This window comes from Rhipicephalus sanguineus, chromosome 1, assembly GCF_013339695.2.
Source record: "Rhipicephalus sanguineus isolate Rsan-2018 chromosome 1, BIME_Rsan_1.4, whole genome shotgun sequence".
Classification (NCBI taxonomy): Eukaryota; Metazoa; Arthropoda; class Arachnida; order Ixodida; family Ixodidae; genus Rhipicephalus; species Rhipicephalus sanguineus.
Genome location: NC_051176.1, coordinates 213,383,253 through 213,395,336, shown reverse-complemented (window position 1 = coordinate 213,395,336; position 12,084 = coordinate 213,383,253). Strand labels below are relative to the sequence as shown.

General features: G+C 49.3%; 1 protein-coding gene across 1 annotated transcript in view; it reads left to right on the top strand.

The window, feature by feature from the left end:
- Positions 1-324: 324 nt before the first annotated feature.
- The window catches only part of LOC119407119 (low-density lipoprotein receptor-related protein 10), a 28,098-nt gene continuing 16,338 nt past the window's right edge, over positions 325-12,084 (top strand). Inside the window, exons 1-2 of the mRNA XM_037673980.2 lie at positions 325-562; positions 3,697-3,920. Coding sequence (XP_037529908.1) covers positions 457-562; positions 3,697-3,920 — 330 coding nt within the window. The 5' untranslated portion in view covers positions 325-456. The remainder of the gene's footprint in view (positions 563-3,696; positions 3,921-12,084) is intronic.

Here is a 12,084-nt window from a genome sequence, read left to right as displayed (position 1 = left end):
AGGGTATACTGACTGAGTTTGGTTTATACACACAAATAAATGTCCCTGCTACGGTCCAGCTTGTCGTAGAGTTCGTAAAGGGAGATGGGCAGCTCGAGACGCCAGAGGTGCGTGTCGTCTCTCCTCTGGTTGTCGGTACTCCGACTTTTTTTGAGGATTCAGCGCAGTGTGCTTTGTACCTGAAATATGACATGCGTCCTCTCAATAAGAACAAATCTTGTAAGGAGGGAAGCCGCCGAACGCCTGCTTCGTAGCGCCCGCGGGTCGCTCCAGTGGCGCCACCGCCGCTTGTCGGTCGTCTAGCCTTATATGGCGCCAGAGATTTGAGCGCTCCTGCGTGCCGCGCTCAAGGGCAAGTCCCAGAGGCGTTAACTGCGCGTGCAGAAAGGGGCAGGCGCGCTGTGACACTGGTGCGATATACATATCTGTTCAAAGGCTGCTTCCAGCGCTCGAAGAATGACCAGCGTCCAGAGAAACCTGTGGTATCTTGCCTTGCTTCAAATTTCGCTCTTAACGCTGTTCGCTAGCAGGCATGGTATCTTCGCGGACGTAAACAAATCATGTGAGTAGGGATTGTGTGTGTGTGTGTGTGTGTGTGTGTGTGTGTGTGTGTGTGTGTGTGTGTGTGTGTGTGCGCGCGCGCGCGTGCGTGCGTGTGTGTGTGTGTGTGTGTGTGTGTGTGTGTGTGTGTGTGTGTGTGTGTGTGTGTGTGTGTGTGTGTGTGTGTGTGTGTGTGTGTGTACTGTTGAGCGCGTGTGCAGCTCGAACGGGCCGGCGAGCGCGGCACACGTAAAGAGAGACATCTTTCTTTACCAAACAATGCGCCACTACTGGTCGCACCTTTGGAGATATTCTGGCATCGGCTAAGCATTAATTAAATCTCGACAGTCGTGTTTTTGTTTTTCACGCGTGGATGCAATGCGATTTCAATTGTTATGACTACTACTGATATACATACATACGAAAAATAAACAGACGTCAAAATACGCATTGATTTATGATGACTGATCGTTCTCACAATTGTAATGTGTTAAAATACGCTTTCTCAATTTACTGGATTACGTGCATATCATTCCAGGAGGAAAAATCGCAATGTTTGAACCATGCAGATAGCAACAATCGACAAGCTTGAGTTATGTTTCAGTTTGTCAAATCGGTAAGCGAGTTTGTAAAACGCAACCGAAAAAAAAAGGGGGTGTGGAGAAGCCAGAGCACATTGTACTAGAGATTATTTGAGACTCCGAAGGTAATTTGATATTATAACACTTTTGCCGCTGCGTACAGATTTCTGCTAAAAATTCTGTAATCCTTAAACTTGCCATCATATAGAATTAATAGTGTCCTAATTATTCACACAAGCAAGCTTCGAAAATTAAATGAACACACGTCCCATATTTACATGGTTTTGCTGCTCTACATTGGTTCAATTCGGTGGTTGCATTTCAGAAAAGGCCTTTTTTGCAAGTTCTTTTGGATTATTCATTGCCAAATGTAAAGAGTACGAGACTTTAAAGCGAAAGCCTAATTTAGTTTCCTGCAAATTATTTTCGAAAATACCATTTTCGTTGCGGTTTCGCTGTGTTTATTTTTTAAACAATCATGCGTTATTTTTCTCTATTCGCGCCGGACTACACTTCGCTGTGTAGTCATGCGAATTGCAAAGTGTTTTTGTCGCGTTTTTGTCACTGGTGGCTAAGTTTATTTCTGCGAACTTGCTGAGTTCAGTTTTTGACCTATTTTTAGAGGAAAAAAGAAGCTACAGTTGATCTTCATTGACGTAATATTAACTAGAAACAAGCACATTCTTTCAAAATCCACGATGTCACGACCAGCTGGTGCGAAACTTAAAGGCCGGCGTCGCCACCCGTCTTTCGCTTTTGCGTATTTTCTGGCTCGCCAAATTCATCGAATAAAGCTTTACCTTTTTTTTGTTTCATTGTAGGTGCAATTTAATAATACCGACTAAATTCTTTTTGTGCCGTTTTTGGTTCGTCAATAGAGCGTTTTACTGAAATAGATTTTGAAATCGGTTCATTATTGAACATGTGGAACATGTTAAAAGAAATTGAACTCTCCGTTCCCGTGCCTGGATGCAGGAAGTCAGCTTCACTGCCAACGTCGACATATATCCCTTAACCTCTCTAGCGTTCGCAAGCGCTGCGTCCCCGAACAGTCAGAGGCGAGGGGCTGTATGTTGACGCGCTGTCCCTGCCTTTTTTTTTGTATTGCGACAACAATTACATGGACACTGCCGGCGCGATAATATCGCCCCACGCGTTGTATATTCTACGCGAAAGTGACAGCGTCCGAGCGCAGCCGATAATCGCGGCTCAAGCGGAGAAGAAACACGCCGGCCGCCTTTCATCGCGCGAAAGGCCCACGGAGGGTGGGGGGTGGCTGCGTCGCGTGGTTTCGGCAGGAACTCCGCACTTTTCTCGGCTGGGCGCGGTCGCGCGCACTTTATCCTGACAGCGATCAGCAGACGGCTCATACCTTTGCACGTGCTGTTCCCACCGCTCGATTTGCGAGGAAATGGTAGAATGTATTAATGGCGCTTCGCTTGCTGCAGCGGTTGCGTTTCCTTGCGCCGACCCGTGCTGTTGAGTTACGCCAGGTCGGATGCCACATGAGTTAGCGGCTAGCCCTATCTTCGCATAACATTCCCATTTGCTGCTACCGAATTCACTGCTTCGCCTTTGCGGCGAAACTGTGACTTCTTTTTATTATCTACCTATCTCACTTCTCAGCGCAGTCGGCGCGCTCCTCATTGGATGAAGAACCGAGGTCACGTGCCAAGATCAGTGACGTTCACGACCGGTCAGCTGGCATGTATCGCGTGCACACGCGACTCCACAGACCGATCTGACAAAGGCGGCTAACGTAGGTATACGTGCATGTTCTTTAGCTTGTCGTCTGTCGGAGCGCTGTTCCCGCCTAATAAAGGGGCGTGCGGCGTCCTTTTAAATTTCGACCGTTTTCGCGGCACCCAGGCGTTTCGTCACCGCTTGTCCTGTGCATCAGTGTTATTTCTCTGCCCTGTGTCGAATCCGCTCTATCCAGTATTTAAGGCGCTTCGTAATTCGCAGACACGATCGCAACCGAGTAATCTATACATTAGGCTTGCTTGTTTGCAGTGCCCAAACCTGGTGAGGAAAAGAAGGGTCAAGATGTACTTTTGGGCTAATTGGTTTATATTCGCAGTAAAACAGCGTCGGCGGAAACATCAGACCAGACGAGGAGAGACACGTAACACAAGGCGCACTAACTACTGAATGTTTATTCAGTATTTGCACAGAATAGATACTAGAAGGGGAATGTTTTCCATGGGAATCGTTTATATGTCAGTATAAACCAACAGCCTTGTACCACCGACTGAAATCACCCTTTTCCACCGACGGAAAGGGTGATTTTTCGTCCACTTCAATTCATTTCAGTTTACGTCGCAATTAGTACACTACAGCTAACGACAACAATTAACGTCATCTATGCTTTCCCTGGCCTAAATGTCTGTTCGATTCATTTGGTTGTGTCTAACAAACCTGCTGATGGGCCATTTTAAAGCAGAATGCTTCCTGCAGAGGCAGCACCGTCGTGTGGGTGTTTTGTTGGGCCTCGAAGACAGGAAGGTGTCCCTGAAAACGCGTAAATGAAGAACTGCTCTTATACGAATTGCAATTACTTCTTCTTCCTTCGCAGTTAATGTCTCGTCGCTGTGCCTACGGGACCGGCATGCTTCGCTGTACCGGACCATCGACGGCGCCGTGCTGACATCTGAAGGCGAGAGCAACCTCGACTGCGTCATCACCTTCCAGACTGACTCCATCTTAAAGCGCTTCTTGCTTCGCTTCGAAAGACTGTCGTTGGACTGCCACGACCATCTAGCCATTTTTGATGGCACCCATGCTATAGGACGTAGCAAGGTGTAGTCATGCTGCTTGCTTGGATTTCGTAGCAAATTTCTGCGCCCGGTAATGATACCGCAGAAAACTTTGAAATGCGCTTTAATTTTCCTATCGCCAGTGTTGCATGTGAACCTGAGTTTAACAGAAAGTTAGAAGTGTCGATATTTTCATTCCAACATTATTAATGCCGTCATTTTCGGGCGTCATCTATCACATATACTTAAGCCTCAGAAACCTAAGCACTGTATTATTATCAATTTTTAGTACCGGGTTCTTCGTACCGTATTAGTAATGGGTACACGAAATCAGTGCTCATGAAAGCTTTGTGGTGTCGGGCGTAATTTTTCATGAATGCAGTCAGTATACAACAGAGCTTTTGCGCTTCAGGGATGGGTTGCGGTGCCGCCATACTGGGCTGTTAACCTTGCCGCTTTGTTAACGACTACACGAACAGTGCTACGGTAGACGCATAAGCATGAAAACGGTTGGGTTGGTGCATTCGACGTTTCATGACCTTATTAATTCATGTCGCGGCATACAACAATTAAAAAAAAAAGAAACAGCCCAAGGTGGCGGCGCCCATATGTCTTACGTAAAATTGTCTATATAAAGAAAAATGTCATAGGGTGCAAAGCATGGGCATTCTTTTTTTAAAAATCATGTTTGATTGAACGGCCCCTCTAGACAGTGCGGTTGTTTCTGCGCCAAGGCGCCATCTTCCATATAACAAACTGCGAATATGTTCTGCGCAGATAAAAAAAAAAACCATGCGCAAATATGATGTTACAAAAAAAAAAAAGGAAACATATTTCCCGCGTATGTATTACAGCGCTGGCTTATCTAAGATTTTGTGACGCCTGTGTGATATATGGCAAAAGTTTATGTGTGCATGCTGCTGGCGCTTGTGGCTGAATATTTAAGGAACACAACAGTACTAACGTTTTGCTAATTGATTGCTCGTTACGTCAGCGTTAGGAATAACTGGTTACAGTATCACAGTTTACACGCACCGATCATATGTTCAATTTTTTTTTATTGTTGCCGCAGCAAAAACACTGTGTGATCTTTTACTACGACAGAAAATCGTAGCAAAACGTTTTCTACTCAGTGTCCATGTTTGATTCCTGCGCATGTAAAACCTATTTATTTCATAACCGCAGAGACACTGTATAGATTGGGTGTGTTCAGCACGAATATATATTGGACGGACGTATCCCGGGCCACTTGGACAAGCCTTTTTTTTTTTTTTTTCGACAGACACGCGTGTGGGGCAAAGACGCGTATTTAGTTTATGCGGCATGTAGATAACATTTTAAAAGTATGAATCTAAATGACGATAATCACATTCATGCCACAAATGGTGGGACGGCCGCAACGTTTCTAGAAGTATCTACAAACTAGCGGTGCGCGAATATTCGAAAGTTCGAATATTCGAAAGGCACTTTTACTATTCGAAATATTCTAACACCCTAAAATTTCAAAGCATATTCAGAACTTGTTCTTAGAGCGCAGAAGTGATATAAAGATTGTTTTATCGGCCAAGGCCGCGAATAATTTCACGCAATTAAAGAAAAGAATTTCATTTCTCAAGCCGCGCTGTACTTCCGCAATTGCACGTCTACGGTGGCCGTGGCACCACTGAGCGCCGCCGCCGCCGCCATCTTGGTCTGGAGCGCATTCCTCAATCTTCAAATATGCCACTTCGGCCACTTCGGCCACCGAAACAAACGCTCAAAGAACAAATGCCTGAAGGTCGTTTTAAGCCCTGCGATTGGCCACGTCCGCCAAATGGCTTCAGCGCGCTTCCCGATTGATCCAATGCTCTCGCCGGGGGAGCGACGTCGATGTGCACTCCTTGCTCCTCGCGTGTTAACGCAGGAGCTGGTTTACTACTGCCAAAATGAGCCTGCATATTTCCGAGTTCCGGCTCGTACCGTCATCACGTATCGACAATCTTAACTATACGCATCACTTTGGCAGCCATGAACGGACATGCAGCTATGGTCAAAAAGAAAACGCGAACATCGCAGAAGCGCGGCCGATCCCTCAATTACTCGTTGTCTCACTGTCCAACGCATCACGCGCTGACACCTCGGACCAGCAGTTATAAAGATTTTCCCGCAGCTCGGTCTGCAGGACAGGGCACATTGAACGCGGACTTGCCGGATACCGGGACGAAGCACAACCAGCGACGACTGCTGAGAATTGCGGCCAGAAATGATGCGCATCGACGCCTTGAGCTGCGCGATCAAGAACATCGCGCGAGGACTCCTCGAACCTGCGGCTAAACATTTCGCAGCTCGGAACCTCGGACGAAGTACATCGTGCATCGACTGTTCGGGAGCGAAGCTGGCAACATTAAATAACTGCAGACAATGGCGTGCGCACGGGGGGTGCAGCCGCCCCTCCCCCTATTCACCTAAAGGGGGGGGGGGGGGGCGAAAATTCAGCCCCACACATTGACATAATAGGGAGGGGGGCGCTGCGACGAACCATCGCCCCCCCCCCCCTCCCCCCCGAAGTCAAATCCTGCGCACGCCTATGACTGCAGACGTGGTACTATCAAGCATGATACAACAAACTTGCTCTTGCATCTCTGGTTGGTGGAAAAAAAACAACGTTTTTTTGCAAAAGTGAATAGTGAAACTATTCGTATTCGAAAATATGTGAAGAATATTCGATTCGATTCCCAAGTGAATTTCATTATTCGAATTCGCTTCGAAGTTGAAAATTTTGATATTCGCACACCCCTACTATAAACGTTGGGCCTTGGTGGCTTAGCGGCTATGACGTCGCGCTGCTAAGCACAAGGACGAAGGTACAATTCTCGGCCACGGTGGCCGTATTTTGATGAGGGCAAAACGAAAAAAAAAAAAGTGTATTTATCCTTAAGTGCGCGTTAGATAACCGGAAGTGGTCAGAATTGATCCGGTGTGCCTCATAATCACCACCCGTGTCGTCCTCCATGTCTTCTTCTGTCTGCGTACTTTTAGCATCAAATTTACTTTCCCACATGCAGCAACTAGGCCAAACAAGATAGCATTATGATATATTTGGTCTGCATTATTTCATCAAGGAAAAAAGATATTTTTACGCAATTTGCAAGGAAGAGAGAGAGGCGACAGGACCACAGTGTTCCACATAAACATTCAATTTTATTGCTCACGCAGCGGTATGTAAATTCGAAGGCGAAGGGGAGTGGGGGGGGGGGGGGGGGAGAGATCTGTTTGCAAGCATGCTGCAACTATTAGATAGTGAGATAAACCTCACTATCTAATAATTAAGTGGTTGGCAAGGCAGTATCTTACCCGTCACACGTACGTAGAACGCCTCACATGTCTCTCGAGCTTTCTGGACCTTACATTCTACAACAATTACGCACTTTTGAGATAATTAAGTGCACGAGAACGTACCACCGACGACTGACGTAGCACAGGAGTTCCCGTCATATTTCGTTAACTTAATAAAGTGTCACATGTCCCCACAAAGTAATTGCAGGAAAATTCACCGTGAAACTTCTCTCATCGTCGCAGAATAAACTTGGTTTGTTGTGAAGGGCGCAAATAACGAAAATGCATCCATCGCAGCCTGTGGAAGGTAGCGCGCAAAAAAAGTACGTTAAGTGCTCATGTGAATTTTATCGCTGTCGTGCGGCAGATGCTATACATTGGCAAAAAAAAAAATCATGCTATCGCGATTGCGGTATATGTTTATATTGGAATATTAAGATGATTGTTTTCGAAGACAACTCTTATTTCACGTCTGTTGATCAGATTTGGCACACATTCAGCTAATTTGGCATTCAGAGGCATCGATCTAGACACAACGTCTGCGATGTAGCTTAGGGCACGTGGAACACCGTTTGCAAGATGGACGAAGCTGATTAAAGCTGCGCTGTTGCTGTAATGGCTCACGAAAATAAGCAACGACCGACTTACTCTCTTACGTCTGTCAACGTTACCCCGTGGCTTGAGGTTCGGTCGAGATACACGCCCCTGAATGAAATATTATCTTACTGTCACTTGAATTTGATAATGAATACATTGAAATAGATAAATAGACTGTTAGTTTAACTTTGAGGACTTCGCATGGTGCCGTGGCAAACAGTGTATTTGCAAGGCTGCTAATAGCACTCTGGTTTGTTGCTTTCCTTCCTTCTTTTGCATTATGCACAAAGTAATGCATGTTCCTCGACGAATGAATGTTTCGCCAACCAGCCCAATCAGGCACTCGATCGTTATTTCCGTTCTTTGTTGGGCACTTCCGTGACTCTCGTTTCAAGACAACACAACACACTTCTCACACTAATGAGCGATAACATCGTGACCATTTTCATTAAGCGATAAGCTTGTTCTAGTTATGTACCTACTTGCGAGCGCAATTTATTTTACATTTATATCGTGTGTAGCCGTATATTTTGCTACGCATGCAGCATGCGAGCTGTAGTCGTATACAACTTTAGAAGTCCGCGGCATTTCTTCCTCAAAGGCGGATGCACACAAGCCTGCACCAATGGGCGCGCACTCCGGACTGACGTCACGAGCCGGACTGGCGGTGAGTCCGCCTTCGGAGAACACTGCCGAGTGCTTGAGCGGGATTACAGTGTACTAGAAGGGGGCAGTGGAACGAACATGGACAGGGAGGGGCAGCCGATCAAGGATCGACCGCTTTTATGTCTCGCCATCCCTCGCTCCCAGCATGCACTCCTCCTGGTTGTGTTCTTCCGCTTTGAGTGACCATTGCCTCCTTGCTTTGAGATTCGCCGATTCCAACCTCGTAGCACAGGGCAAGAGACCGTGGCGTCTGAACCCACGGCTCTTAAAAGATGAAGAAGCCGCTAAAGATGTTGCTGGGCTTCTCTGCCGTTCGCTGCTTGGCGGACAGGACTTAGGCGGCAGCGAATGGGATGCAGTGAAGGCCAGTGTCGCGGAGTGCTTTCGGGAGTGGGGCAAGCGGCGGGCACGCGAGGAGCGTGCTGAGATCAAAATCGTCTCAGACGCTATCCTCCTGCTCTCAAAGCCGCTGTCCGGTGGCCCCGGAGTAACTGCGGCTCTGACTTCGCTTCGCAAAGAACTTAGAGTCCTGCTTCAGCGACGCTGGGACCGCTTGCGAGCCACAGCGCGTGCTGAGCAGTGGGAAATGGAGGCATGGTGTAGCAGGAACGTCCTTCGTAGGCACTTAGCTCGAAAGAGAGCGGTTATGACCTCTCTCACAGATCCAACTACTGGTAATCTTGTTGAAACGCAGGACGGAGTTTTGGAGCTGGCGAGGCAGTTCTACAAGAACCTTTATGCCAAACCACCTTCCTCCCCGTACTCGTTTCCCTTCGTCAAGTCCTATGAACAGGTCGATATTTGCGACTCCCCACTTGTTGAGGAGGAGCTTCTTGCAGCCCTCAAATCTATGAAGCGCAATCGCAGCCCAGGCTCGGATGGCTTGACCGTTGAATTTTACGTCAAGTTTTGGAAGGTTTTGGGGAAGCCCTTTACCACTCTTGTAAACAGGCTTCTTCGTGAGGGGACCCTGTCAGCAACTCAAAGGGAAGGGCTCATCACTCTCCTGTGCAAGGACGAGTCGAGACGCACTGACCTGAGAGCCTGGCGGCCCATCACCCTTCTGAACTGCGATTACAAGCTCATAGCCAAGTGCCTGTCCGTACGACTCACTCCAGTGCTAAGCACGGTTTTGGGTCCGTACCAGGCATGTTGTGTTCCAGGGCGGTCCTGCCAGCTTCATGGCTTTGCTATCAGGGACCTGATCGAATGGGCGAATGCACGGAATCTCAGCGGCATTCTCTGCTCATTCGATCAAGAAAAGGCGTTTGACGTTATCAGTCACAGGTACCTTTTCAAGGTTTTAAGAGAGGCCGGCTTCAGCGGCCAGTTTATCAGTATGGTTAGGGCTCTCTATTCTCGTCCCAGCTCGGCTGTTGTAATACAGGATCGCATCTCGGAGCCTTTCGACGTAGGTCGTGGAGTTAGGCAGGGGGACCCGCTCTCGCCTGCCCTCTATGTGCTTGCGTTCGAGCCGCTTCTGCAGAGGCTTTCCAGTGACAACAGCATCGGTCGATTTCCCCTTCCACCAGGCTCCCCTCCTGTCGCACTGTTTGCCTACGCAGATGACCTCTCCATTGTTGTCCCTGACGAGGCCACAGTTTGCACCGTCTTGGACGTCATGGAGGGGTACTGCTCGGCGAGCGGAGCCAGGATAAACAGGTCCAAGAGTGTAGTCATGTATCTGAACTCCGCTCCTTCCAGTCCGCGTCCTGTTCACGGCCTACCCGTGCAACAACGCCTACGTATTCTGGGTTTCCATTTCGAACCGGATGGCCTGACTACTGAAAACTGGAGGCTGGCTAAGCAAAAGCTGACCGACAGGATTCAGGAAATCAGTGCCTTGGGATGCCCATTGACGGCCAGAGTAACGATCATTCGATCGCTGCTCTTTTCTTTTCTGACCTATGTAGCTTCCGTTATGCCGGTTGCAACCCGAACCAAGCTAGTCTTGGAGGGGCTCCTCTTTCGTTTCCTATGGAGTGGCTCCTCTATGTATGTGGCGCGTCCTGTGATCAAGTTGCCCAGGAATAAGGGAGGACTCGGAATTCCCGACCTGGGCATCGTGGCCACTGCGCTGCATCTTAGATGGACACGGGTAGCTCTCGAATCGGATATGCTCCTAACTCGAAGCTTTGCGTCGTTTTTCCTAAGCACACGACTGCGGCTGTTCTCACCTGAGGCATTTTCTAACTCAGTGCCTCGGGCGGGAACTCCTTCACCCTTCTATGCGGGGGCCGCCTCCACTCTGGCTCGTCTCCGTGACGCCAACCCAGGGATAGAGCTAGATTCTCTCGAGCTCCATGATCTAGTCGACTTACTCACGCCGGACCTCCCGGCCCACTGTGTGAGATATGACCTGTCCCGCCACAGTCCTAACTGGAAGCTAATCACTGCCAGTTTTCTGGACGCCAAGCGCGCTACATTCATGTACCGCATGGCAAGAGGGTGCCTGCCCATAACATTCAGGCCCTTCACAAAAATCCCTACCAGAGGAAAGTGTCCGTTTTGTGGCAGTAGGGAGGATTTGGTTCACATCTTCTCTCAGTGTGCACTCCCAGCAGCCCTCCTTCAAAGGATAGCTAGCTTGTATGGCCACCCCGGAGTTCCATTCGAAACCGTTCGGTTCTTGAATCCCCTGCCTGCGCAGGCGGTTAACCAGTACGTGCTTCTTCTCGTCGAGTGCTCTTACCAAGTTTGGGTGGCACGGTGCGCTGCCGTTTTCGATGGGAGGCGGCCGGGTCTTCACGAAGTACTTGCAAAAGTGCGGAAGGAGATCTGGTTTGTCCTCCACCGGGAACGGCAGCGCCTGGGCGTTAAGAAGTTTCTCGAAACCTGGCACCGTCCAGCAGTCATCTTTAGTGAGTCAGGAGGGCAGATCACCATCACCTTTTAATGATGGCTCCCTTTAAGGTACACCGAACTGGCCTAGCGTGCCAGTCACTTGTGTTTGCGGAACCAACAGCCCGAGCCGGTCTGGGTGCATGCGACTTCGGTTGCTACACCGCGGTGATGACGGTCGAGGTCTCCGCTGTTGCTCACCCGTGCTTTGCATGCGCCCGGGTAATCCAGTCGCCTTGTTGGGCTCCACCCACGAGGTCCACGTCGGTCGTTTGCGTTCTGTGCTCGGTGACTTTGTTCGCCGCGACGAACGGCGGCCCCCTTGTCCGGGTAGGACACCGCTGGCCTTTGGCCACGCGGTACTCCCTGGGTACGTCTAGTTTGGGTGCGGTGACCAAGGTTGCCGCGCCAAACGATAGCCCCAATGTGGTCACAGTTCAGTGCGCGACGATTGGACTCGTCGAGCCGAACTGTGGCCCCCCCGTCCGGGTAGGACCCCGCCGGCTCCCAGCCGTGCGGTATTTCTCGGGTACGTCTGTTTTGTGTGTGGCGACTGAAGTTGCCGCACCAAACTGTAGCCCCATGGCCGAGTCTCTCTGGCGTGGGGCCGTGAGACTGGCTACGTCTGTTTGGCGCTTCGCGCCGAGCGGTAGCCCCCTTGTCCGGGCAGGGACCGTCTTTCCGAAACAAACCTTCCCCTCCACAACCCGAGGGGGAGGAAGTGCCGGGATAGACGTACGGATGATGATGGGTTGATGAGTATCGTAGAACTCCGGGACAAAGCGCCT